At 47.3% G+C, this 27902-nt stretch overlaps 1 protein-coding gene across 3 annotated transcripts in view; it reads right to left on the reverse strand.

The window, feature by feature from the left end:
• MIOX (myo-inositol oxygenase) overlaps positions 1-27398 on the reverse strand; it is a 58949-nt gene extending 31551 nt beyond the window's left edge. The window contains exons 1-3 of one of the 3 annotated variants that reach the window (XM_063930445.1): positions 27300-27398; positions 23064-23120; positions 2678-2758 (exon numbers count right to left, since the gene is read on the reverse strand). In XM_063930445.1, the coding sequence (XP_063786515.1) occupies positions 2678-2731 (54 nt within the window). In that variant the 5' untranslated portion in view covers positions 2732-2758; positions 23064-23120; positions 27300-27398. Of the gene's footprint in view, positions 1-138; positions 224-2677; positions 2759-23063; positions 23121-27043; positions 27147-27299 lie in introns of those variants that run through there. The other 2 variants (XM_063930446.1, XM_063930448.1) reach the window with 2 other exon arrangements.
• Positions 27399-27902: the final 504 nt, after the last annotated feature.

Genomic DNA, 27902 nt, shown 5'->3' on the forward strand with positions numbered 1-27902 from the left:
CACATTGCGGCAGACGAGACCCCATTTTACACATTGCGGCAGACGAGACCCCATTTTACACATTGCGGCAGACGGTGAGAGAGAGAGAGAGAGAGAGAGAGAGAGAGAGAGAGAGAGAGAGGGGGGGGATATACTTACCTTCTCCCCGCTGACAGGCTCCTCGTGCAGCTTCCTCTCGGTGCAGGCTGTGTGAGGTGAGAAGGAGGAGGAGGGAGGGGGAGCAGTGAGCCGCAGCAGCGCTATTTGATTGGTAGTAAGCGCCGCTGCAGCATCCCCCTCTCCTCCTGTATTGGTTGCCTGGCGCTGCTGTGGATGCTGGGGAACCGCATCCCAGCATCCTTAGCAGCGCCGGGCAGCCAATACAGGAGGAGAGGGGGATGCTGCAGCGGCACTTACTACCAATCAAATAGCGCTGCTGCGGCTCTCTGCTCCTCCTCCCTCCTCCTCCTTCTCTCCGCTGCCCGGCGCTGGTCCTCTTCTCCCTACACAGCAGGGCGCACGGCGCAGACTTCGGCGGCATGTAATGAGTCAATTTGACTCATTACATGCCGCTGCCCGTTGCGCCCTCAGGGCAACTGCGCTGTGTGCCAAGCCCCCTTGGCACACACGTAGTTACGGCCCTGCTGCTGATGACGGGCGGGTTCACGCATCGTCAGCAACATAGTGCATACACACTAGACAATGGCCCTCATTCCGAGTTGATCGCTCGCTAGCTGCTTTTAGCAGCAGTGCAAATGATAGGCCGCCGCCCTCTGGGAGTGTATCTTAGCTTAGCAGAAGTGCGAACGAAAGGTTAGCAGAACTGCTCGTAAAAATTTTCATGCAGTTTCTGAGCAGCTCCAAACCTACTCCTACCTTGCGATCACTGCAGACAGTTTAGTTCCTGCTTTGATGTCACAAACACGCCCTGCATTCAGCCAGCCACTCCCCCGTTTCCCCAGGCACGCCTGCGTTTTTACCTGTCACTCCTGCGTTTTTTAGCACACTCCCGGAAAACGGTCAGTTACCACCCAGAAACACCCACTTCCTGTCAATCACTCACCGATCAACAGAGCGGCAGAAAAGCGTTGCTCGCCCTTGTGTAAAATTGCATAGTTTTGTGTGAAAGTACTTCGCACGTGCGTACTGCGGCCCATACGCATGCGCAGAAATGCCGATTTTAAGCCTGATCTCTGCGCTGCGAACAACAGCAGCTAGCGATCAACTCGGAATGACCCCCAATATCGGGAACGATGTGTCAGAATCAGGCACATCGTCCACAATATTCTCTAGTGTGTACCCAGCTTTATAGTAGAGCTGTGACTGTAGATTATACTGTAAATTGCCAGTCAGGTCATTTATATGCACTGACAGTAGCTTTACACATATTTGTTTTCCAAGAATGAACACAAACAAAACACAATATTTAGGGGGTATTCATTTCATGGTGATGTGCAGTATGGAATGCCAGCCACCATCACCAATTTTCTATTGCTCCCCATCATGGAGTGTAGGAGAACTATACATGTTGGGCTATAATAATTATTTTGGATGTGCGCAACTGACAGTCGCAACTACATTTGCCAAGAACTGAATAATAATTATTATTATTATTATTTTATTTATATATCGCTCTTTATCCAACAAGACTCAAGGTGCATTGCAGATATCAAAAACAATGTACATAGGCCCTCATTCCGAGTTGTTCGCTCGCTAGCCGCTTTTCGCAGCAGTGCACACGCTAAGCCGCCGCCTACTGGGAGTGTATCTTAGCATATCAGAATTGCGAACGAAAGATTAGCAGAATTGCGAATAGAATAGCGATCAGAAATTTCTTTGCAGTTTCCGAGTAGCTCGATACTTACTCTGCAACTGCGATCAGTTCAGTCCTTTTCGTTCCTGGTTTGACGTCATAAACACACCCAGCGTTCGCCCAGACACTCCCCCGTTTCTCCAGCCACTCCCACGTTTTTTCCGAAAACGCCAGCGTTTTTTCACACACTCCCATAAAACGGTCAGTTTCCGCCCAGAAACACCCACTTCCTGTCAATCACACTACCAACAGCAGAACGAAGAAAAAACCTTGTAATGCTGTGAGTAAAAAACCAAACTTCTTTGCAAATTTACTTGGCGCAGCCGCAGTGCGAACATTGCGCATGCGCAGTTAGCGGAAAACCGCTGCGATGCGAAAAAAATTAACGAGCGAACAACTCGGAATGAGGGCCATAATACAGAGAATTTAAGTAATACAGCAATTGACAAGCCACACAGACATAAAAGAAACCCGTGAGTGCACACTAAGCATAATGCAGGATTGGGGTAGGCATTTTGGGTAATAATTTCTATGTATTGTGTATTGCACTCCCACAGGTACTAGGTGAGGCAGCCATCTTGGGTGCGGTGCATAAGATCCCCCTAGGTGGAATAATCTAACCCCAAGAAAAGATGACACAAAAAGAGATGATTGCAGCATCCTAATGCTCAGAGTAGGGTCCAAACAAAACCATCAGGTCCATGTATTTTTCATCCCATCCACCAGCGCACCAGATGAGGCAGCCATGTTGGGCGTACTACGAAGTTTACCCTTAGATAGTGACTTATAATAGGCTTTTGGTTTCCTTGATAGTTTTCTGATTGAACAAACACTGAAAGTTTCTGTATGTTCATGTATTTGTGGTTAGCATGAGGTTGATCTCACCTTTTCTTTCACAAACTCCACTGTTTGGTATGTGTGCATAAGACTGTAAGTCATTTTCACTCTATCCACCAGAGGGCCATCCTAGGACAAATGGACTGCGATTACAATAAATACCTTATATAACATACCAAAGCTATTTCAAAGCAATATGCATCCAGAATTTTAGCTCTTCAATCCCCTTTATCTCTTCCTGATTTATTTTGTCTAACCTCAACTCCACATGTGTGGGTCACATGATGAAAACTTAAAATTTTGATAAAATGTCCTTGACAATTGTCAGTTATTTTCCCCAAATTCCTCCTATTCTCCCTATTAAGTGCAGTTCCTACAGTTAACTAATCCTATTCTCTACATTATCTAAGTTAATATTTATTGAAAAGTATTTATAAAGCAAAAAAAAACAAAAAAAAAACAAGATTTATGGTAAGAACTTACCGTTGTTAAATCTCTTTCTGCGAGGTACACTGGGCATGACATTAGGGTGTAAAGTAGGATCTTGATCCGAGGCACCAACATGCTAAAAGCTTTGACCTTTTTGCCAGAATGCATAGCGCCGCCTCCTCTATAACCCCGCCTCCGTGCACAGGAGCTCAGATTTTGTTAACCAGTCCAATACAGTAGCAGGTAAAAGAGACGACAACTGTTAGTAGCCACATACACCACATTCTCACAACAGGAGAAAGTGTCAGCGGCTAATGCCATACCAACCCAAAGAAGCCCTGTGGAGCCCAGCGTACCTTGCAGAAAGAGATTTAACAATGGTAAGTTCTTACCATAAATCTCGTTTTCTGCTGCGGGGTACACTGGGCTCCACAGGGAATGACATTGGGGATGTCCTAAAGCAGTTCCTCATAGGAGGGGATGCACTGGAGTGGGCACAAGAGCCTGGTGTCCAAAGGAAGCATCCTGGGAGGCGGAAGTATCGAAGGCATAGAACCTTATGAACGTGTTCACTGAGGACCACGTAGCCTCCTTGCACAATTGTTCAAGGGTCGCACCACGGCCGGCCGCCCAAGAAGGTCCAACAGACCAAGTAGAATGGGCCTTGATGGTAGCAGGAGCTGGAAGGCCAGCATGTACATAAGCATGTGCAATCCTCATTCTAATCCATATGGCCAGGGTCTGCTTGTGAGCAGGCCAGCCACGTTTGTGAAAACCAAACAGTACAAAGAGAGAATCAGACTTCCGAAGGGATGCAGTTCAGGAGAGGCAAAGGCCGGAACCACGATCTCCTGAATAAGGTGGAAAGAAGACACCACCTTAGGTAAGTACCCGGGACGTGTTCTAAGAACCGTCCGGTCACAGGGAAAAATCAGATATGGGGACCTACAAGACAAGGCACCCAGATCTGACAAACGTCTAGCAGAGGCAATAGCCAGCAGAAACAATGCCTTAAGAGAAAGCCACTTAAGGTCTGCAGATTCAAGAGGCTCAAACGGAGACTCTTGTAGCGCCTCCAGAACCACCGACAAGTCCCAAGGAGCCACAGGTGGGACATAAGGAGGTTGAATCCGTAACACACCCTGAGTGAACGTATGAACATCAGGTAAAGTCGCAATTTTTCTCTGGAACCAAACCGACAAGGCAGAAATATGAACCTTGATGGAGGCCAGACGAAGGACCAAGTCCAGGCATTGTTGTATAAAAACCAAAAGTTTGGCCTTACTAAACTTGTAAGCATCATAATTGTTAGTGGCGCACCAAGCAAAGTAAGAATTCCAGACCCTATGATAAATCCGAGCAGAAGCCGGTTTCCGGACCTTCAACATAGTTTGAATGAACGCCTCAGAAAATCCTTTGGACCTCAAGACGGAAGCTTCAAGAGCTACGCCGTCAAAGCCAGCCGGGCCAGATCCTGGTAGACACAAGGGCCCTGAACGAGGAGGTCTGGTCGTTGTGGAAGCAGAAAAGGATGCTCTAACGATAGACCCTGAAGGTCTGAGAACCAGTGCCGTCTGGGCCACGCTGAAGCAATCAGAAGTAGGATTCCGCCTTCTTGCTTGAATCTCCTTAATAGTCTGGGCAGGGCAGCCGAAAGTTCCATGGAATTGCCAGTGCATCCACGAATGCTGCTTGAGGATCCCTTGTCCCGAAGACCAGAACCTTGTGATTGTGTCGAGACGCCATCAAGTCCACATCTGGGAGGCCCCACTTGTCGACTAGGAGTTTAAATACTTCTGGATGGAGGCTCCACTCTCTGGCGTGTACGTCCTGATGACTGAGGAAGTCCGCTTCCCTGTTCAGGACCCCCGGAATGAACACTGCCGATATGGCTGGCAGATGGCGTTCTGCCCAATGAAGAATTCTTGAAACTTCCCTCATTGCCATGTGGCTGCGAGTGCAGCCTTGATGATTTATGTATGCCACCGTGGTGGCGTTGTCCGATTGTACTTGAACAGGTCTGTACTGTATTAAATGCTGTGCCAAGTTCACAGCATTGAATACCACCCGCAGTTCCAGAATGTTTATTGGGAGGAGAGACTCCTCCTTGGTCCACCGACCCTGAAGGGAGTGTTGCTCCAACACCACACCCCAACCTCTTAGACTGGCATCCGTCGTCAGAAGGACCCAGTTGGTGATCCAGAAGGGACGACCCCTGCTCAATCGTTGGTCCTGAAGCCACCAGCTCAGTGACAGACGAACCTCCGTAGATAAGGAGATCATGTGAGACCTGATCCGATAAGGCAGGCAGTCCCACTTGGCAAGAATCAATTTCTGTAGAGGGCGGGAATGGAATTGAGCGTACTCCACCATGTCGAAAGCCGACACCATGAGACCTAGCACTTGCATCGCCGAATGTATCGACACTTGCGGACGAGATAGGAAGCATCGATTCCTGTCCTGAAGTTTTAAGGACTTTCTCCTGAGACAAGAACAACTGCTGGTTGTGAGCATCTAACAATGCCCCCAGGTGCACCATGCTCTGAGCAGGGACCAGGGAAGATTTCTTCCAGTTGATGAGCCACCAGTGGGCTTGCAGAAACTGGCGCGTCAGATCCAGATGGCGTAGGAGAATTTCTTGGGAATTCAACAGGATCAACAAGTCATCCAGATATGGCAAGATCCTGACCCCTTGACGGCAGAGAACAGCCGTCATTACCGCCATGACCTTAGTGAAGACTCTCTGAGCCATGGTTAAATGAAACGGTAACACCCGAAATTGGTAATGGAGGTTGCCAACCACAAACCTCAGGTACTGCTGATGCGACATTGCAATGCAAATATGCAGGTAAGCATCCTATATGTCCAGGGAGACCATATAATCCCCAGGTTCCATGGTCAGAACAATAGAGTGAAAAGTTTCCATATGAAACTTGGAGACCCTCGCAAATTTGTTCAAGGACTTGAGGTTGAGGATGGGCCGAGGGGACCCATTCGGTTCCGGGACTAGGAACAGTGGTGAATAGTACCCCTTGCCTCTCTGAGCCAGAGGCACCTGTACCACCACTCCTGTGTCCAGGAAGGACTGTACCACCGCATGAAGAGTTTTTGCCTTCACCTCATCCGAAGGGACATCTGTCAGGCAAAATCGATGAAGGGGACGATTCTTGAAGGATACGGCATAACCTCGAGTGAGGACTTCCCGTACCCAGGCATTGGGAGTAGTCTTCAACCATTCCTGGGTAAACCCTAGAAGTCAGCCCCCCACCCTGGGATCCCCCAGAGGGAGGCCCGCCTCGTCTTGCAGCAGGCTTATCAGTTTTGTGTCACGATCCGGGTATCTGGACGCCATTTCTTACCTATCAGATGCCTCCTAAGGCTGGCTCAGCGCTCCAGGACCGGATCCCATCTGTCATCCTGATGTGCACATTCCCGCATCCTCGCCTGTCTCTCTGGACGCAGTCACAGTAACGCCTTATACATCTGGCATGGCGTCTCCCGCGGCCTCCGCCGCCGTCCCTGAGCTTCTGCATTCAGAGTGGCGATTACGTCAGCCGCGGCCTCCGCTGTGTCCACGTGGTTGGATGTGCATCTGTCAGCCTGGCGTCTCCGGTGGCCGGCGCCGCCATTACTGTTTTCCAGACCACATGGATTACAATCCAAACTTCCCTCCAAGTGTCTGCATGGGCGCAGCCATCTTGGATTCTGTCAGCTGATCTTTCCTACCAATCCGTTGTCAGTATTATTAATTTGCATAATTGCCTAGCCAATGCCTTCCTTGCTGCAGGTATAAATAGGTTGTGCCTGAGCAAGGAAGGCGTCAGTGCTTTGGTTGTCAAACCTAGTTCCAGTTTGTCTCTCTTCTGTGAATGTCTTCCAGGTTCCAGCTCCTGTCTCCAGACTTCTGCTATAGAGACCCGCACCAGCATTCCATCTGCGGTGTAGCCTGACTCTCCGATCCATTCTGGACTCGCCTGTTTCCAGCTACAACATCACTGTCAGGTCCGGGTGTTTTTGTGAATCCGTTAACCCGGGACCAACCACAGGTGTAGGTGCTGGGCTATGAAGAAAGCAGGGAGGACGAAGAAAGTTCCGATTCATATATTTATTCAAAATAACAATTCAGTAAAGAGTTAACTGACAAGTTGTTAATCATCATATTATACTGAAGTATTGCAGGAATAATATGCAAGAGAAAACTCAAAAATACATAAAAGAAATGTTCATGGAAACATATGCAAAACAAGCTGATGAATAAATGTTGGATTGTCCAAATATAAACGAGCTTTGATGCTGAACTGCAGAATATGATTAACTGGATAATGCAGACATGAAGAGATAACTGTAAGGATTTGCAATGGAGTTTTGAGAGTTAACTGAGAGACTGTGAAGAATTATCCTTGTTATAACAACATAGCAAATATAAACAAGCTTTGATGCTGAACTGCAGAATGTTATTAACTGGATAATGCAGACATGAAGAGATAACTGTAAGGATTTGCAATGGAGTTTTGAGAGTTAACTGAGAGACTGAAGAATTATCCTTGTTATGACAACATAGCAAATATAAACAAGCTTTGATGCTGAACTGCAGATTGTGTTTAACTGGTTAATGCAGACATGGAGAATTAACTGTAAGAATTGGCAATGGAGCTTTGAGAGTTAACTGAGAGACTGTGATGAATTATCCTTGTAATGACAACATAGCAAATAAAAGTACTGAATTGGGTTACTTGCGGGTTCCGGAGATCACTGTGAAACTGTAGTAGAAGACAAGGTGATGAATGGGTTAAATGCAGAGTTGAACAAACGAACAGCTGAGAGAAACAGAATCCTCCAGACTTTGAATGATAGGCAGACTGACAAGGTAACCTCATGCAGGACACTGGGAATCCAACTATTTCCAATAGGAGTGCAATTAACTGACAGCACAGCAGAGAGCCGGTGGATCTTTCAGCAGTGAAGGCTGCAGACGGACCTCTGGGAACGGAGGCGATATCTGGACCACGGGAATCACACAGGAATGCACGGAGAGAGCTCAGAGCTAGAGCACAGCTTTGATACAACAAAGCACTGGCTCAGAGTAACATAATCCCAGCCTACTTAAAGGCAGCACAAGCACGGGATTGGCTTACACCTGCCCACAGGTGTTTTCACAAGTGCTCAGTATTAGCTATTTGGTCTCCAACATGGCCACCTCCTATACAGCAGACACACCGCAGTGCCTTAGGCCATTTGGTCCCCGCACTCACAGTTCCCAGACTCTGCATTACCTGTGCCATTGATCACGCTGTGTCCCCACATGGGCGCACAGCACCGCGAGCAACCGCACTGGCAACGGATGAACCCCAGAACCCGCAAAGGTGAGAGACCGGTTCGTGACAGTACCCCCTCTTCTACGGGTGGTCTCCGAACACCTTTGAACCTTGTCAGGATTTTTGGAGAAGTATTTCTGTACCAGTCTTGGAGCATGAACATCTTCAGAGAAAACCCAGGATCTCTCCTCCGGACCGTAACCCTTCCAGTCGACCAGAAACTGTAAACGTCCATATCGGGAACGTGAGTCCACAATCTCTTTAACTTCAAATTCCTCATTCTGCAAAGAGTGAACTTTAGGAGATTTGGACTGGGTAGTACGGAACTTATTGAGAATCAAAGGCTTCAGTAAAGATGTATGAAAGGCGTTAGGAATTCTCAAAGACGGTGGCAGCTTGACTTTGTATGACACAGGGTTGAGTACCTTTACAATGGGAAATGGACCAATGAACTTGGGAGCAAATTTCTTAGAAGGAACTTTGAACTTGAGATTGCGCGTAGAAATCCAAACTTGGTCTCCCACTTTGTAATTCGGTACAGTTTTACGTTTTCTATCTACAAAAGATTTATAACGAGCGAAAGTTTTGACCAAGGACTTACGTACACAACTTCAGATGCTAGATAGACGTTGAAGCTCTTGATCTGCTGCTGGAACCTCTAGGGCTGGCAATGGATGAAACCCTGGTGGAGAACTTCTTGGACTCTTATGTTGGGCACATTTAGGACATGCTGCTATAAACTCTTGGACATCGGCTTTGAGACGTGGCCACCAATAAGACTGTTGAATAAATTTGAGAGTCTTTAGAACCCCAGGATGACCCATGAAGGAAGAGGAGTGAGCCCAGGTAAGCAGCCGTTTTCGAAGACTTGTGGCGACAAAGGTCTTGCCAGGCGGAGGAACTGGAGAGGTTCGAGTCATTAAGAAGGACGTAGGATTCACAATGGCTTGATTCGTGGTAGCATCATTTAATTCAGAAGAAGCAAAGGACCGGGAAAGGGCATCTGCCTTTTTGTTCTGAGACCCTGGACGATAGGTGAGTTTGAAATCAAATCGTGAGAAGAAAAGCGCCCATCGAGCTTGTCGTGGATTCAAACACTGAGCTGACTGCAGATACAGAAGATTCTTATGATCAGTATAAACTGTAATGCGATGTTGAGCTCCTTCTAGAAGGTATCTCCACTCCTCAAATGCCAACTTGATGGCAAGTAACTCTTGCTCACCGATTGCATAATTACGTTCTGCCGGGAGGAACTTACGGGAGAAATATCCGCAGGGATGGACCTTTTTATCTTCAAAGACTTGTGACAACACAGCTCCTACTGCTTCTGTAGATGCATGCACCTCTAGTAGAAAGGGACGATTCAAATCAGGCTGTCGAAGAATGGGGGCTGACACAAAGGCTTGCTTTAAATCAGAGAAGGCTTTGATTGCTTCAGAAGACCAGTTCGTAGGATTTGCTCCCTTGCGAGTTAGGGCTGTGATAGGAGCAGCAAACGTAGAATAATTCTTAATGAATCTCCTATAGAAATTAGCAAAGCCAAGAAATCGCTGAATCCCCTTGAGAGTTGTAGGAGTGGACCAATCCCGGATAGCTCGCGTCTCTGGGATGGATAGCGGATGAATTTGTCCCCTAGGAGGGGTCTTGCCCGGAACCAATACGACTGGGCAGTCCCATTCACGATGAGGAGGTAGAGAGTCTGCTGCTTGCTTACTGGAAACATCCGCAAGGGATTGATACACCGGAGGTAGATCGGAAAGGCTAATTGACCGAAGAGGTACAATTGTAGCTACACAGTCCTTGGTACAAGATTTACCCCATGAAAGGACTTCCATGGTTTGCCAATTAAGTTGAGGATTATGTTTCTGCAGCCAAGGTAAACCAAGTATCACATCTTGAGAGGCTTTGGGAATCACGTAGAAGGAGAGGTATTCGGAATGGAGCTCACCAACTTTCATCTTGAGACATACGGTTCGATGAGTAATTATACCATCTGGAATTCGACTTCCATCCACTGCTGTAACGGCAACTGCTGCTTCCAGAGGCATGGTTTGAACTTTAGACCGTATGACAAAGGCTGAGGAGATGAAGTTCTCGGCTGCCCCGGAATCTAGGAGAGCTGAAACTTTCACTGTAGAACTTGGAACTTCTAATTGAATAGACAAGGTCGGCTCTTTCCCAGAACGTGATTCTAAAGTAACTCCTAGCTTAACCTCTCTTGAATAAGCTAGGAGGCGAGAGTTTCCCGGTCGGAGTTTGCAGAATTTAACTAAATGTTCGGAGGACCCACAGTACATGCAGAGGTTACCCTGTCGACGACGAAGTCGTTCCTCCTCTGTGAGGCGAGAGCGCCCAATCTGCATAGGTTCTTCAGTCATTACTAGAGACTGTGATGAAGAATCTTGTCGAGGTCTAGGATGATCACGTGGACTGGATCGCTCTGCCCTGGATTTCTCTAAACATCGCTCCCTGTAGCGTAGGTCAAGTTTGTTACAGAGAGAAATCAATTCATCCAGTTTAATTGGCACATCCCGGATAGTTAAATCATCCTTGATTCTTTCTGAAAGTCCATTCCAAAACGCGGCGATCAGGGCCTCCTCATTCCAGTTTAACTCTGAAGACAACGTGCGAAACTGAATAATATATTGACTGACAGGACGTAAACCTTGACGTAGACGGAGAATCTCCAAGGATGCTGAGGTGGTCCTGCCTGGTTCGTCAAAGATTCTCCGGAAGGAAGATACGAACTCTTTGTAATTAGAGAGGATAGGATCACCTCTCTCCCATAATGGTGATGCCCACTCCAGAGCCTGACCGGAGAGGAGGGCAATAATATATGCAACCTTAGAACGAGCTGATGGGAAACTGGCAGACATCAGTTCAAACTGGATCTCGCATTGATTCAGGAATCCTCTGCAAAGTTTTGGAGTTCCGTCAAACTTACTCGGAGAGGGTAACTGCAAGCGGGACGTAGGCAGCGTCACAGGAGAAGCTGTAGTGGTAACTGGGACATCCGGGGTTAGAATCTGGACTTGGGACGTTTTAATAGCCGTATGAAGAGTCTCTAAACGGTCTGCCATAGTTTGCATAAACTGCACTATTTGTGTCTGTATAGACTCCTGGTTTTCCAGACGGGAAAGGATATCTGACGTAGCACCGCCTCCTGCGAATTGGTCACTTGACGGATCCATGTGGCCAGTGCTTACTGTCAGGTCCGGGTGTTTTTGTGAATCCGTTAACCCGGGACCAACCACAGGTGTAGGTGCTGGGCTATGAAGAAAGCAGGGAGGACGAAGAAAGTTCCGATTCATATATTTATTCAAAATAACAATTCAGTAAAGAGTTAACTGACAAGTTGTTAATCATCATATTATACTGAAGTATTGCAGGAATAATATGCAAGAGAAAACTCAAAAATACATAAAAGAAATGTTCATGGAAACATATGCAAAACAAGCTGATGAATAAATGTTGGATTGTCCAAATATAAACGAGCTTTGATGCTGAACTGCAGAATATGATTAACTGGATAATGCAGACATGAAGAGATAACTGTAAGGATTTGCAATGGAGTTTTGAGAGTTAACTGAGAGACTGAAGAATTATCCTTGTTATGACAACATAGCAAATATAAACAAGCTTTGATGCTGAACTGCAGATTGTGTTTAACTGGTTAATGCAGACATGGAGAATTAACTGTAAGAATTGGCAATGGAGCTTTGAGAGTTAACTGAGAGACTGTGATGAATTATCCTTGTAATGACAACATAGCAAATAAAAGTACTGAATTGGGTTACTTGCGGGTTCCGGAGATCACTGTGAAACTGTAGTAGAAGACAAGGTGATGAATGGGTTAAATGCAGAGTTGAACAAACGAACAGCTGAGAGAAACAGAATCCTCCAGACTTTGAATGATAGGCAGACTGACAAGGTAACCTCATGCAGGACACTGGGAATCCAACTATTTCCAATAGGAGTGCAATTAACTGACAGCACAGCAGAGAGCCGGTGGATCTTTCAGCAGTGAAGGCTGCAGACGGACCTCTGGGAACGGAGGCGATATCTGGACCACGGGAATCACACAGGAATGCACGGAGAGAGCTCAGAGCTAGAGCACAGCTTTGATACAACAAAGCACTGGCTCAGAGTAACATAATCCCAGCCTACTTAAAGGCAGCACAAGCACGGGATTGGCTTACACCTGCCCACAGGTGTTTTCACAAGTGCTCAGTATTAGCTATTTGGTCTCCAACATGGCCACCTCCTATACAGCAGACACACCGCAGTGCCTTAGGCCATTTGGTCCCCGCACTCACAGTTCCCAGACTCTGCATTACCTGTGCCATTGATCACGCCGTGTCCCCACATGGGCGCACAGCACCGCGAGCAACCGCACTGGCAACGGATGAACCCCAGAACCCGCAAAGGTGAGAGACCGGTTCGTGACAATCACCTGCTTCCAGCTCAGCTTCCAGCAGTGTACAGCTTCTCTTAAAGGGCCGGTGTCCTTTCTGCAGTTTACCACTCTCCACCGGTATTATTATTTCTCCGCTCTCAAATTCTACATTTCATCTATATTGCATCGCTCTCAAGCTTTATTTATTATTTAACTGGTTCCAGCCAGTATCCACTCCGTGCCAACACCTGTCTGGTTCTAACCAGTACCCACAGCAGCATTTTATCTACAGCAGTCCAGCTTTCCCTGGAACACCAGCTGGTACGACCCTGGGCTTTCCTCATTGCTACAGTTGAGCCTGGTAAGGACTTTCCAACTTGCAGATAATAAGAACTGTCTCATACCACCAGAGCTCTGTGGCCCCTGCCACCCTGTAGTACCCAGGAACTGTATTATTATTTCTCTGCTGATTTTTATGTTTCTTTTACTGCTACTGTGATGCATGGAGTTTGTCATAAATAAATATCATTGACTTTTACTCAAGTTGTCGTGGTCACGCCTTCGGGCGGTTTCTCTTCATGTTACTTACATGTCCAGGGGTCTGATACAACCTCCCAGGTTCCGGTACACCTCAGCCCCTACAACTGAGGCTGCCTTCCGTCAGCTCAGGCCCTCAGTTGTGACAGTAAGCACTGACCTAATGAATCCAGCCGGAGACCAGGATCAAGCGGCCAGGCCGATGCAAGAACTGGCAGCCCGACTTGAACATCAGGAGGCTGCACAGGGCCACATCATCCGCTGTCTCCAGGATCTCTCTACTCGGCTGGATGGGATTCAGACAACTCTCCATGGATCAGGCGCATCTGGGGCGTCAACCACAGTGACTCCAACTATAACCCCACCCACCTTACCCGTTTCTGCTCCACGTCTTCATCTTCCAACGCCAGCAAAATTTGACGGATCTCCAAGATTCTGCAGGGGATTTCTCAACCAGTGTGAGATTCAGTTTGAGCTACAACCTGGCAATTTTCCCAGTGACCGTACAAAAATTGCCTACATCATCTCTCTTCTCAGTGTCTCAGCCCTTGACTGGGCATCACCGTAATGGGAGAGGTCCGACACCCTGCTATCTTCTTACACTGCATTTGTGTCAACATTCAGGCGCATCTTCGACGAGCCAGGCCGGGTAACTTCAGCTTCGTCTGAGATTCTCCGTTTACGCCAGGGATCACGTACTGTAGGACAATATCTTATACAGTTCCAGATCCTGGCATCTGAACTGGCATGGAACGACGAGGCCCTGTATGCTGCATTCTGGCATGGTTTATCCGAGCGTATTAAAGATGAGTTAGCTACCAGAGACTTACCCTCCAAGTTAGATGAGCTAATCTCACTTTGTACGAAAGTTGACTTACGTTTCAGAGAGAGAGCAACGGAGCGTGGAAGATCATCTGCTCCAAAATCTTCTGCTTCTCCTCCTCACCAACTGTCACCAACTAAAGATGAACCCATGCAAATTGGCCGTTCCCGTTTAACTCCTGCTGAGCGCCGAAGACGTCTCTCTGAGTCTCTCTGTCTGTATTGTGCAGCTCCGTCTCACACTATTAATGCCTGTCCCAAACGTCCGGGAAACTCCAAATCCTAGCTCGCCAAGGAGAGGGCCGGCTAGGAGTAATGATCTCCTCAAGATTGTAATCTCCCAGTCTCGCTTCAAGTTGCTCAACGTTATCGGAACATCACTGCCCTCCTTGATTCCGGAGCAGCTGGGAACTTTATTACCGAAGCCTATGTTAAACGGTGGTCCCTACCCACCGAGAGACTTCCTTCCTCCTTTTCCTTAACTGCCGTGGATGGCAGTAAAATTTTTGATACAGTTATTGCTCTAAGGACTCTACCAGTTCGTCTGAGAGTGGGAGTTCTTCATTCCGAACTTATTTCACTTTTAGTGATTCCAAGAGCCACACATCCTGTGGTCCTGGGCCTTCCATGGCTCCGTCTTCACAATCCTACAATTGATTGGACGACTACGCAAATCCTGGCATGGGGTCCCTCCTGTGCTGAGACATGTTTGTTTAAAGTGTTGCCTGTCTGTTCTTCCTCCCCCAGGTCGTCTGATGTTCCACCTCCTCCATATCAAGATTTCACGGATGTGTTCAGTAAAGCTTCTGCTGATATCCTTCCTCCTCATAGAGAATGGGACTGCCCGATTGATCTCGTTCCAGGGAAGGTTCCACCTCGAGGCCGAACTTATCCGTTGTCTCTGCCTGAGACGCATTCTATGGAGGAATACATTAAAGAGAACCTAGCAAAGGGGTTCATTCGACCTTCTTCTTCTCCAGCCGGCGCAGGCTTCTTCTTTGTAAAAAAGAAAGATGGTGGTCTGCGGCCGTGCATCGACTACAGAGGTTTGAACGACATTACCATCAAGAACCGCTATCCTTTACCCCTGATTACTGAGCTCTTTGACAGAGTTAGCGGAGCTACCATCTTTACAAAGCTGGACTTGAGAGGTGCATACAATCTCATCCGGATCCGTGAGGGTGACGAGTGGAAGACCGCATTTAACACCCGTGACGGACATTATGAGTACCTCGTCATGCCCTTCGGATTGAGCAATGCTCCAGCTGTCTTCCAGCATTTCGTCAATGAGATCTTCAGAGACATTCTATACCGTCATGTTGTGGTCTATCTAGATGATATCCTCATTTTTGCCAACAATTTAGAGGAACATCGTTTTTGGGTAAAGGAGGTTCTGTCCCGTCTCCGTGTCAATCATCTCTACTGCAAATTAGAGAAATGCGTCTTTGAAGTCAAGTCCATTCCGTTTCTAGGGTACATTGTGTCCGGTTCCGGACTAGAGATGGATCCTGAGAAACTACAAGCAATCCAGAATTGGCCGGTACCCTTAACCCTCAAAGGGGTCCAGAGGTTCTTAGGGTTCGCCAATTATTACCGAAAGTTTATACGAGACTTTTCCACCATTGTGGCGCCTATTACTGCTTTCACCAAGAAGGGTGCTAACCCGTCCAAGTGGTCTGAAGAAGCCATGCAAGCTTTTCATCTTTTGAAACAGAGGTTCATCTCTGCGCCTGTCCTGAAACAGCCTGACATCGACTCTCCTTTCATCTTAGAGGTGGATGCCTCCTCCGTTGGAGTAGGAGCGGTGTTATCCCAGAGGGCTAAAGATGGCCATTTACATCCTTGCAGTTTCTTCTCCCGGAAGTTCTCCCCAGCGGAGCGCAACTATGCCATTGGCGACCAGGAGTTGCTAGCCATCAAGCTCGCTCTAGAGGAGTGGAGATATCTGTTGGAGGGAGCTTCCCATTCAATTACTATACTTACAGACCACAAGAACCTTCTATATCTAAAAGGCGCACAATGTCTCAACCCTCGTCAGGCCAGATGGGCACTTTTCTTTTCCAGATTCGACTTTAAACTCCAGTTCTGTCCGGGCTCTCAGAATCGCAAGGCCGATGCCCTTTCCCGCTCATGGGAGCAAGAAAATGAGTCAGAGTCTTCAGACAAGCATCCTATTATAAATCCGTTGGCATTCTCCACGGTAGGGATGGACTCTACGCCCCCATCAGGGAAAAGTTTTGTGAAGCCGACACTAAGGAAGAAGCTCATGCATTGGGCCCATGCTTCCCGCTTTGCCGGACATACAGGTATCCAAAAAACACTGGAGTTTATCTCTAGGTCCTATTGGTGGCCAACTCTGAAAAAGGACGTTTTGGAGTTTATTGCATCTTGCCCAAAGTGTGCCCAACATAAAGTATCCCGCCAGTCGCCTGCGGGGCAACTGGTTCCACTATCTGTTCCCCGTCGACCATGGACCCATTTGTCGATGGATTTTATTACAGATTTGCCCATGTGCAACAAGTTCAATACCATCTGGGTGGTAGTTGACCGGTTCACCAAGATGGCACACTTCATTCCTCTCACCGGTCTTCCGTCAGCTTCCAAGTTGGCTCAAGTATTTATACAAGAGATCTTCCGACTCCACGGTCTTCCAGAAGAAATTATCTCAGATCGAGGAGTTCAATTCACAGCCAAATTCTGGCGAAGTTTATGTCAAGTCCTCCAAGTCAAGCTAAAGTTTTCCACGGCTTACCATCCTCAGACCAATGGTCAAACTGAGAGGGTGAATCAGGACTTGGAGTCCTTCCTCCGCATCTATGTGTCCTCCTCTCAAGATGACTGGGTTCAATTACTTCCCTGGGCCGAGTTCTGTCATAACAACCAGTATCATTCTTCATCTTCTTCAACACCATTCTTCACCAACTTTGGATTCCACCCTAAAGTCCCTGAGTTCCAACCGCTTCCAGCAACTTCTGTTCCCGCAGTGGATATCACCTTGCATCAGTTTGCCAATATCTGGAAGAGCGTACGATCAGCTCTGCTCAAGGCATCGTTCAGGTACAAGAAGTTTGCTGATAAGAAGCGTCGAGCAGTTCCTGCTCTCAAGGTGGGTGATCGGGTATGGTTATCCACGAAGAATTTGAGGTTGAGAGTTCCCAGTATGAAGTTTGCACCTCGCTTCATCGGTCCTTTTAAAATTGATCAAGTCATCAATCCTGTTGCTTACAGACTCCAGTTACCTCCTTTCTTAAAAATACCCAGGACATTCCATGTTTCCCTGTTGAAACCGCTAATCTTGAATCGGTTTCATTCCTCACTTCCTCCAACTCCGAAAGTCCAAACTCAACGAGGCGTTGAGTATGAAGTGGCCAAGATCCTGGACTCACGTCACCGTTACGGTCAACTTCAGTATCTTATTGACTGGAAGGGTTATGGCCCTGAGGAACGTTCATGGACCAATGCTTCTGATGTCCATGCTCCAGCCTTGGTCCGGAGATTCCATTCCAAGTTTCCTCAAAAGCCAAAGAAGTGTCCTGGGGCCACTCCTAAAGGGGGGGGTGCTGTCACGATCCGGGTATCTGGACGCCATTTCTTACCTATCAGATGCCTCCTAAGGCTGGCTCAGCGCTCCAGGACCGGATCCCATCTGTCATCCTGATGTGCACATTCCCGCATCCTCGCCTGTCTCTCTGGACGCAGTCACAGTAACGCCTTATACATCTGGCATGGCGTCTCCCGCGGCCTCCGCCGCCGTCCCTGAGCTTCTGCATTCAGAGTGGCGATTACGTCAGCCGCGGCCTCCGCTGTGTCCGCGTGGTTGGATGTGCATCTGTCAGCCTGGCGTCTCCTGTCTCCGGTGGCCGGCGCCGCCATTACTGTTTTCCAGACCACATGGATTACAATCCAAACTTCCCTCCAAGTGTCTGCATGGGCGCAGCCATCTTGGATTCTGTCAGCTGATCTTTCCTACCAATCCGTTGTCAGTATTATTAATTTGCATAATTGCCTAGCCAATGCCTTCCTTGCTGCAGGTATAAATAGGTTGTGCCTGAGCAAGGAAGGCGTCAGTGCTTTGGTTGTCAAACCTAGTTCCAGTTTGTCTCTCTTCTCTTCTGTGAATGTCTTCCAGGTTCCAGCTCCTGTCTCCAGACTTCTGCTATAGAGACCCGCACCAGCATTCCATCTGCGGTGTAGCCTGACTCTCCGATCCATTCTGGACTCACCTGTTTCCAGCTACAACATCACCTGCTTCCAGCTCAGCTTCCAGCAGTGTACAGCTTCTCTTAAAGGGCCGGTGTCCTTTCTGCAGTTTACCACTCTCCACCGGTATTATTATTTCTCCGCTCTCAAATTCTACATTTCATCTATATTGCATCGCTCTCAAGCTTTATTTATTATTTAACTGGTTCCAGCCAGTATCCACCGTGCCAACACCTGTCTGGTTCTAACCAGTACCCACAGCAGCATTTTATCTACAGCAGTCCAGCTTTCCCTGGAACACCAGCTGGTACGACCCTGGGCTTTCCTCATTGCTACAGTTGAGCCTGGTAAGGACTTTCCAACTTGCAGATAATAAGAACTGTCTCATACCACCAGAGCTCTGTGGCCCCTGCCACCCTGTAGTACCCAGGAACTGTATTATTATTTCTCTGCTGATTTTTATGTTTCTTTTACTGCTACTGTGATGCATGGAGTTTGTCATAAATAAATATCATTGACTTTTACTCAAGTTGTCGTGGTCACGCCTTCGGGCGGTTTCTCTTCATGTTACTTACATGTCCAGGGGTCTGATACAACCTCCCAGGTTCCGGTACACCTCAGCCCCTACAACTGAGGCTGCCTTCCGTCAGCTCAGGCCCTCAGTTGTGACATTTTGGAAGCAGGCTGACAGGCAGCCCAGGCCCGTTTAGGTTTGGGCTTATTGGGTTTGGAAGTGCGAGCCTGTTTCGGGTACACCTGACCCTTTGCTTTCCCTGAAGGACGAAAGGAGCAAAAGGAAGTACTCTTAGCCTTCGGTACCGAAGGAGCAGTACTAGTTAGACAAGCTGTTTTAGCAGAGGCTAAGTCAGCCACTATCTTATTGAGGTCTTCTCCGAAAAGAATGTCTCCCTTAAAAGGGAGTATTTCCAGGGTTTTCTTAGAGTCCAGATTTACAGACCAGGACCGCAGCCAGAGAATCTGGCGAGACAAAATGGATGTAGTAGAAGCCTTGGCCGCCAGAATTCCATCATCAGAAGCCGCCTCCTTAATGTAATGAGAAGCTGTGACAATATACGATAGACATTGTCTAGCATGATCAGAAACGTTGGAAGGCAGCTCAGCTTCCAACTCCTGAGCCCATGCTTCAATAGCCTCTGCAGCACAAGTCGCTGCAATGGTGGGCCGATGCGCAGCACCTGCTAGGGTGTAAATCGGCTTTAAACAACCCTCCACATGCTTATCCGTCGGTTCTTTCAGAGACGTGACGGTAGTAACAGGTAGAGCTGAGGATACCACCAGCTGTGCCACTTACAAATCCACTGGCGGGAGTGTCTGCCAATTTTTACTTAGCTCTGCCGCAAGGGGATAGCGAGCCAGCATCTTCTTGTGAGGCGTGAATTTCTTTCCTGGATTTTCCCAGGATTCCTGATGTATGTCAACTAAATGGTCAAAGTGAGGTAAAACATGTTTAACCACTTTCTGATGTTTAAATCTGTCCGGTTTCTTAGGGGCAGTACCAGGCTCTGGGTCATCAGTAATTTGAAGAATTATCCTGATGGCCTCCAACAAGTCAGGAACATCCACCTGTGAAACAGATTCCCAATCAGAATTATCAGTATCAGTGTCTGTGGGTTCAGTATATACGCTATCCTCATCAGACGAGGTGTCTGGGACGTTGGTGGATTGTGAGGAAGTAATAGCCCACTTAGAGGACCCCTTGGTCTTAGGCGGGCGAGGGTGAGATTTCTGTTTAGTCAGTGATTGGTTCAAGTGCTGTAACTGAGTGGACAGTTGATCTGCCCATGGCAGATTAACCGCAGGGACCATAAGCGGTTGCACCGGCACAGGAGGTCCCATAGGGGGCGTAAGTCTAATTACCAACGTATTCAATAACGTGGAGAAAGTAGCCCAAGGTGGGTCATTATGCACCCCCATTGCAACGGTCCCACTGGGGGGTAGGGAACCCCCAGAACCTGAACCCTCTGCTGCTATGTTTTCCTCTAATGTGTCTGCAGCGTCACCACCACGCAATGTGGGATCAGCCCTAGCTCCGTCGCCTCCAGTAGCTGACATATCTGAAAGCTCAATTCAAGGCAACCGAGTACAATATCAGCAGCACAACACTTGACAAGAACCCCCTGTGTAGTGTGTATTATCACAAACAGAGACTAAAAATCACAGAGAAAAATACACAATAAGTATATCTTGTGAAACACCTATATTAAGTAATAATCCTGACGCACTTAGCCCCCTCAGGTTACAGAATATAGGGATAGCAATCTGAGAGAGATACACGAAATGGAGGTCACACAGCAGCTATATGCACACACACATAGTCACATTGTACAATGCAGAAATTATGACATGCAATAAAACTGCACTGGACTAGCAATACAGAGTACAGCTATACACTCAATAGATATAACAATGCATAGTAAAGACTGGATGTATATCACAGGGTACTTGTACTAAATAACCCTGACTAAATGCACTTTTTCTTAACTAACACTGTCAACAGACATGTAGAATACTTAAGTGTCCTGTAAAATGCACAGCGCTGACATGCAGGCGGCTTTACAGAGGAGGATTTGCCCAAACAGTCCCAGGATCAGCTCAGCTTGTCCTAATGGCGCCCAAATGCTGACGAGAATGAGGGAGAGAGAGATATGCAGCTCCAGAGCGGGAACATTTACTCTAAATGGCGCCCTGGGGCTGGGGGAGGGGCTACAGGTCAGAGCCTTATCCCCTTGCTGGACTCACCACCGGGTACTGCGGGCCTTAGCAAATGGATTTTTGAGAGAATCCGACCTGTGCCTTTGCCCTGGTGGTCTAGTGGGGTCCCTGTACTGCCACAGTGTCCACCGGCCGCGCCGGATCGCGGTTTACAGCTGGTCCCGCCTGGGGAACCCACTTACCTCCTCCCTGAATGCGGCCACGTGATCCTGGAGAGCTGCGGTGGTGTGAGTGTGCCTGACTGAAGAAAACCGGAGCCTCTGCTGTAAGTACCCGGCAACCAGGGCGCGGGAGTATACAGCGCCACTGGGGGAGGTGATGGAGCTGCAGCAAGAGATGTCTGACTGACATCTAACACTCAGAGTGTCTCTGCTGCAGCCCTTGAAGTCTTCATTTTTCACTTAAAAAAGCTCTTCTGAGGGCTGCTGGAGCAGCCCACCTGTTGTATGCCTGCACTGCATGGCACCAACTACAAAACTGAGCTCCTGTGCACGGAGGCGGGGTTATAGAGGAGGCGGTGCTATGCATTCTGGGAAGAAGGTCAAAGCTTTTAACCTGTTGGTGCCTTGGATCAAGATCCTACTCTACACCCCAATGTCATTCCCTGTGGAGCCCAGTGTCCCCCGCAGCAGAAAGGAACATTATTATCTTAAGTAGTGCTCCAACGTCCACAGTATTGTCTATAACCTGGGTGGAGTTATCAATGTCATTCAGTGGTGCAAGTATGCTTGTGTGCTCAGGTACGGAGTACCCTTAAGAAATTGGCAGTGGGTACGCAGTACCATCTGCCACACACTTTGCACCCGTGACCTCCATTACCACAATTATAATGCACCACATAGCAACAAGACCATTGTGTTTGGCAGCATGACGGCGCCTCCCACAGTCAGGGTTACTGAGAGCACAATGGTGACGTCATGACATCACATCACGATTCCTCCTCTGGCGGCTGTGGCTGGCGTGAAGAGAGGAGACTGTGCAGCTGTTTCCATTCACTCAGCTTGTGTGACTCATCTGCACTGAGCGACTTTTGGGCTACATGGCATGTCTCTGGCATCACTGTGTGGGGTCATTAATTTCTAATATAATGTAGACACTACTATATATGTATATTATTATGAGGGCAATACTATATATTTCTATTATACCAGGGGGTACTACTAAAGTATATATTCCTGTTATAATAGAGGCATTACTATATATTGTTTTTAAATTGGGGCCTTACTATATATTTCTATTATACTGGGGGCAGTACTATATATTTCTAGCCTTGCCTCTAGAGTGCAAAGATAAGGGGCTGTGTCGTGTGGCCACGCCGCTAGTGTCATGTAGCCACTCCCACTAGTGGCATGTAACCACGCCCCCTGACAACACATGACTACGCCCATTTTTCTGCACTCAGTACCACTAAGAAAATATTTCTACTTGCACCACTGATGTCATTCCACTATAAACAAGGTCTTAGCCAAATCTTTCAATGGGATATTGCCCCTATTAACTGTACCAGAGTGGCGAAGCACATTTCTAGGTGCAATATTCCCATAGTAAAAAGTAGGTTTAAGAACATAAAAGTGATATATGGAATACATTCCTGATGGTCTGTCATTCTCAGAATTTATTTTAGGACAAAATTAGAATAAGAATAAACTAGACTGAACAGTATTTTAAGAGGAAATTAATAATATTTTATTTAATGATATGGGTGGATGTAATGTGGAAGGAGGTTGGACATTGATTTGATGTTTACACTTTTGTTTAGCGACTGTTTTGCAAAGATGTCTACCAAGGATGGAAAATAGACATCCACTTTGTAGTATGCTAGGAAGACCATCTAAGTACACTGGTACAAAGTGATAGTGTTTTGCCTTGTGCATTTAATACCTATCATAATGAAGCCATAATTCTGCGGCTCATTAATCATTCCCCTATTACTATATACGAGCATCTCAGTTCCTCTTGGACAACTGTCTCTACATGTTTGCTTGTCATATTGTAAACTCACTTTGTAATTCCTGTACTGCTGTCCCTCAGTCTCTGGTCGGTAGGTGAGGGAAGGATCCTGCAAACAAACAATTACAATAGATAATGTGAAAAATAAGTAAGTTTTGTCATAGTTTATACACATTGGTAGTCTCATTTACAGTTGGTAGTATGTCTTTGTTTTTGGTGACATCCACATTTCCTTATTGTATTTGTGCACCAAAAATTTGAGCCTATACATCCTTATATACATTTTTGTGAATCATTGCCTTACATTTTTGACTCCTGGAAAGGTAAATAGGGCTGGTAGTGCAGTAAGGAGTGTTCACATAATTGTAACACAGTTAGATGTGTCTCTCAGGGTTTGTCAGCCCCAGTTGCTCCTTCATGTGGTGGCGCCTACCCTAGGACTCCTACTCCCTTGGCTGCAATCTGATTAGATAAGCTTTTTTATTATATATTAGCGCAGCATATTCTGTTGCACTTTACAGTTGGAAACAGCAGTAATAGAACAAAACTGGGGATTAACAGACATACATAGCGCTAAGAAGGCCCTGCTGCCAAGCTTACAATGCATAGGGAAATAGGCGTTGGTACACAACGATACAGTAGGTGCTACCAATTGCATAATGGTTCAGCCAGATTGCAAAGGTTCTTCATGGGCTGTATGATATAGTCACACAGCAATGTTGACCAAGGGTCAGGAGCATGTGACAATGAAGAAAGAAAATAATGTGAGGTTATTGTGGACTGTATAGAGGGGATGTAATTAGGTAGGAAAGCTTATGAAGGTTATGTGGGCGGTTCTGGAATTTGATAAGCTTTCCAGAAGAGGTGAGTTTTGAAGGTATGGAGATGGGATGTGTTCAGCATACCGGCGGTCAGGATGTCAGCGGTGACCGATGCCGGAATCCCGACACCACTCAGGAGACCGTCGCCAAAACACAGACTGCTGTCACCCCAAAGGTAAGTATTGAGGTTTAGGCTAGGGTCTGGGGGGTTTAGGGTTAGTCACTAGGGGGGTTAGAGTTAGGCACTAGGGTGGGGAGTGAGCCCAAGCTGCCACCACCCTCCCAGGGTTAGCCCTAGCCGCCACTCCCGGAGGGTTATCCCTAGCAACTACTCCCAGAGGGTTAGAGTTGGAGAAGGGTAAAAATACTTAGCCCCTCTGATGTTGGGATCCTCATTGTTGGAATGGGGTGGTCTTCAGTATGCCGACTGACGGGATCCCGGCGCACAGTATACCGGTGCCGGGATCCTGACAGCCGGCATACCGACACTTATTCTCCCTCGTGGGGGTCCACGACCCCCCTGGAGGGAGAATAAAATAGCATGGCGTGCGTAGCGTGCCACCGTGCCCATAGCGCGGCGAGCCCGCAAGGAGCTCATTTGCGCTCGCCACACTGTCGGTAAGCCGGCGGTCGGGCTCCCGGCGCCGGTATGCTGGTCGCCGGGAGCCCAACCGCCGGCATATCGTAGTGAACCCGTTGGAATGCCATTGTCAGTCATGTGACTGTCAGCATCCCGACCGCATGCAATGTCATTCTGAACCCATGGAGACTTGTATCTTATTGTGCGTGGGACGGCATGCAGCCCGACAAAAGTCCAATATTTGTGAATGGGGTCAAGTAATGCATGTGAATGAGAGACGCAGATCTTGTGCAGTGCTAAGAGGCCGATTGGGAGATATTTTAAGATTAGCACAGAGATGCATGTTAGTGTCATCTGGCTAATAGCCTTATGTGTAAATAAAAGTATTTTATATTGAATATGGTAGAACACATGTAACCAATCGAGCGGCTGACAAAGCAGATTAGAAGACGATGAAGATTAGCCTTATAGTTGCATACAAAATGGATTGTAGTGGTGACTGGAAGACCACTTAAGAGACCACTGCAGTAATCAATGCGGTACTTCAACTGGTAGAAGTAGTGAAGAGGAGGTGGATTTAAAGAAATGAACACTGAAAGAGCGATTAGATAGGTAGGATGAGAACCAAAAAAGGTCTGTGTCTTGAAGACCTATGGATTGTAGTGTTTGTATGAGAAGAGAGTTGTTAAAAGTGTTAATAGCAGCAGCGAGATCTAGAAGAATAAGAATTGAGTAATGGCCTTTAGACTTACAGTAGCAGTGAGCAGAGCATTCACAGCCTTAGTGCTGCCTCTGTGGATTGTTGGGGACAATAGCTTGACTGAAGTGGGTCCAATAAATTGTGTGAGTTAAGAAAGTGTACTGTAAGAAAGATACTGGGGTAAATTTACTAAAATGGGAGTTCTATTTCAGACGGGATGTTGCCCATAGCAACCAATCAGATCCTACATCTCTTTTATCTAGCACAGTGGTTCTCAAACTCGGCCCTCATTACCCCACACAGTGCATGTTTTGCAGGTAACCCAGCAGGTGCACAGGTGTATTAATTGCTCACTAACACATTTTAAAAAAGATCCACAGGTGGAGCTAATTATTTCACTTGTGATTCTGTGAGGAGACCTGCAAAACATGCACTGTGTGGGGTCCTGAGGACCGAGTTTGAGAACCTGTGATCTAGCACCTTCTAGAAGATAATACCTGGAATCTGATTGGTTGCTATGGGCAACATCCCATCTTAAATAGAACTCTCATCTTAGTAAATTTACCCCACTGTTTCTACTTGTTGGATACAAATGTTGCATATTGTTACTGCTCACACCACAAGTGCTTGTTTTATCTGATATCCAGTACAGGGTATTTTACTATTTTCCTTATAACGTTTAAGTCCAGACTATATGTTTTATTGTATGAATTTTTTTTTTATTGTCATATTAAATTTTCTTTATAATTTATCTCCGCATACGTCAGCTTTTGTTCATGTTTCCAATTTCATTGCGCAGCTGAGTTCTTTTTTTCAATCTAGATTCCTTCAATTAGGCAAATACACAGTGCCTACACAGCAGCGCATTGAAATTGGGGATTTTTTTTATATAGAACAATTTATTACGAGGCGCTTTCAGCAGTTTTTGTTTGTTTTAGTCTATTTTGGGTGTCGACTTAGTTATTGTCGACCTAAGTGTGGTCGACCCTATGAACCACACGCCATCCTATGTACTGTTATCCTCTCTTCTGCCTATACCTGACAGGTGGGCACATCAAGGGGGTGATGTTTCGAGCCTTGGAGAGAGACAAAGTGAAGACGTTGCCCAAAGCAACCAACCAGCCTCTAAGAGGGCGATTCAATTGTTTATCACTCCCGATCTCCCGTCTAAAGTGACAGGAGATCGGGAGGCGATATTCAATAGTTTTTTTTATTGTGCTAATCATGCCCAGACAGGCCAGGTTTAGCCGCATAAAATGGCTAAACCCAACCAATGTGTTGGGCGTGACACAAAAAGTACCGTTTGGGTATCCAAACGGGTCACTTTTTGCACATTAAAGCTTACTAACACGGGGGGCTGTGAGCTAGAATGTGTCTCCCTGTGGCTCATTGCGCCCAAATGGAGCAATAATTGAATTGTTCCCTTGGGCGCCATTTAGTGCCAGCCACGGGGAGAAACTATTTAATTGCCCCCTAAGTGTCATTTATCTAGCACAGTCTATGAAATTACAGTTGCCCTGGGCAACCTCTGCATCCTTCCTACTTCCTACGGCTTATACCGTGCACCAGTTATCCGTTCAACTGCCTATATCTGACAGGTGGACACTTCCAATATACCAGTTATCTTCTCGCCTGTGTCAGTGAGTAGGGGTAGCATCACTGGGAAACACAGTGAGTGAAAGGACTATACAACAAGGTAATGACAAGGGGCACACACTCCTCATATAACAAACCAAACACCCCCACACATAGAGAGCCTCAGAAGTTTCTAGATGCAAGCCCATGGACTGGGAGAGTAATGAGAGTGAGGGGAACCACAGCTGCAATGCCCTGCCCCCCCCATAAACCCAGCGGCACAGCAGGGGAGCCAGCAGCCTGGCAGTGACAGGTAAGGCTGCACAAAGAGATGTCTGGGGTTACTGTTCCCATACAGTCCGAGTTGAGGAGGGGGGTCATCCTGTCCTGACGGAACCCCACTGATAGACTAGGTGCCAAGGGGTCTCCACAGTTGTCTGTGTGCAATGGATGCTCAGCCTGCGGTCTCTACTGCTGCTCTCCTCACAGCCGTCCTGACTCCCTGCATCCTTTTCCTCCAGCCCCATTACCTTCCCTCACCACACATTCCCCGGATCTCCCAGCCACTCGCATTAGCATTACAGCTGCCTCCTCCCCCATCCCCTTTCTCACACTCCGGCCAGAGTCAGACAAAAGCTGCAGTAGGTGCCCAGGCCTCTCTCCCCGGTCGCCTGGCTCCTGCTGTTCCCCTCAGCTTTTGCCAGTATGGGTCGCTTTGAGAGAGAGCCGGGAGTGATGGCTCAAGAGCAGTGGCATTGGCCTTGCACCCTGGGTGACCACCAACTGCTCTTGGGGAGGAGGGGGTGCTGACTGCTGTGCCACCCCCAACAAGTGGTGCTCCTAGGCAAACCCTCCGGAACTATATATGTTGTGAGTAGCCCATAGGCTGCAACGGGCGAACGCTATCTTCAGATGGTTTGTTGCTTCAGGAAGGGGTGGGCGGGTGTCAATCTCTGGAATGGTTTGCAGGAATGGAGGGATGGCAGCAGGTATCGCAGATATTTTGGGGAAAAAGTTGCTAATATTGTTTGATAAATGAGGCTCTAAGAGAGCCGTACAGTGATAGCTGCAATGCAGGGAGTTGTGCCGTCTGCTAGAGTTTCAAAACCAGACCCAGACCAGGTACACAGAAGTTACCCAGAAGAAGAAAAGAGGAAGTTTGAAAAAAAGCAAAGGAAATGAAGCAAAAAAATAAAGGTAATTCAGACCTAATCG

The sequence above is a fragment of the Pseudophryne corroboree genome, chromosome 6 (genome assembly GCF_028390025.1).
Source record: "Pseudophryne corroboree isolate aPseCor3 chromosome 6, aPseCor3.hap2, whole genome shotgun sequence".
Taxonomy (NCBI): Eukaryota; Metazoa; Chordata; class Amphibia; order Anura; family Myobatrachidae; genus Pseudophryne; species Pseudophryne corroboree.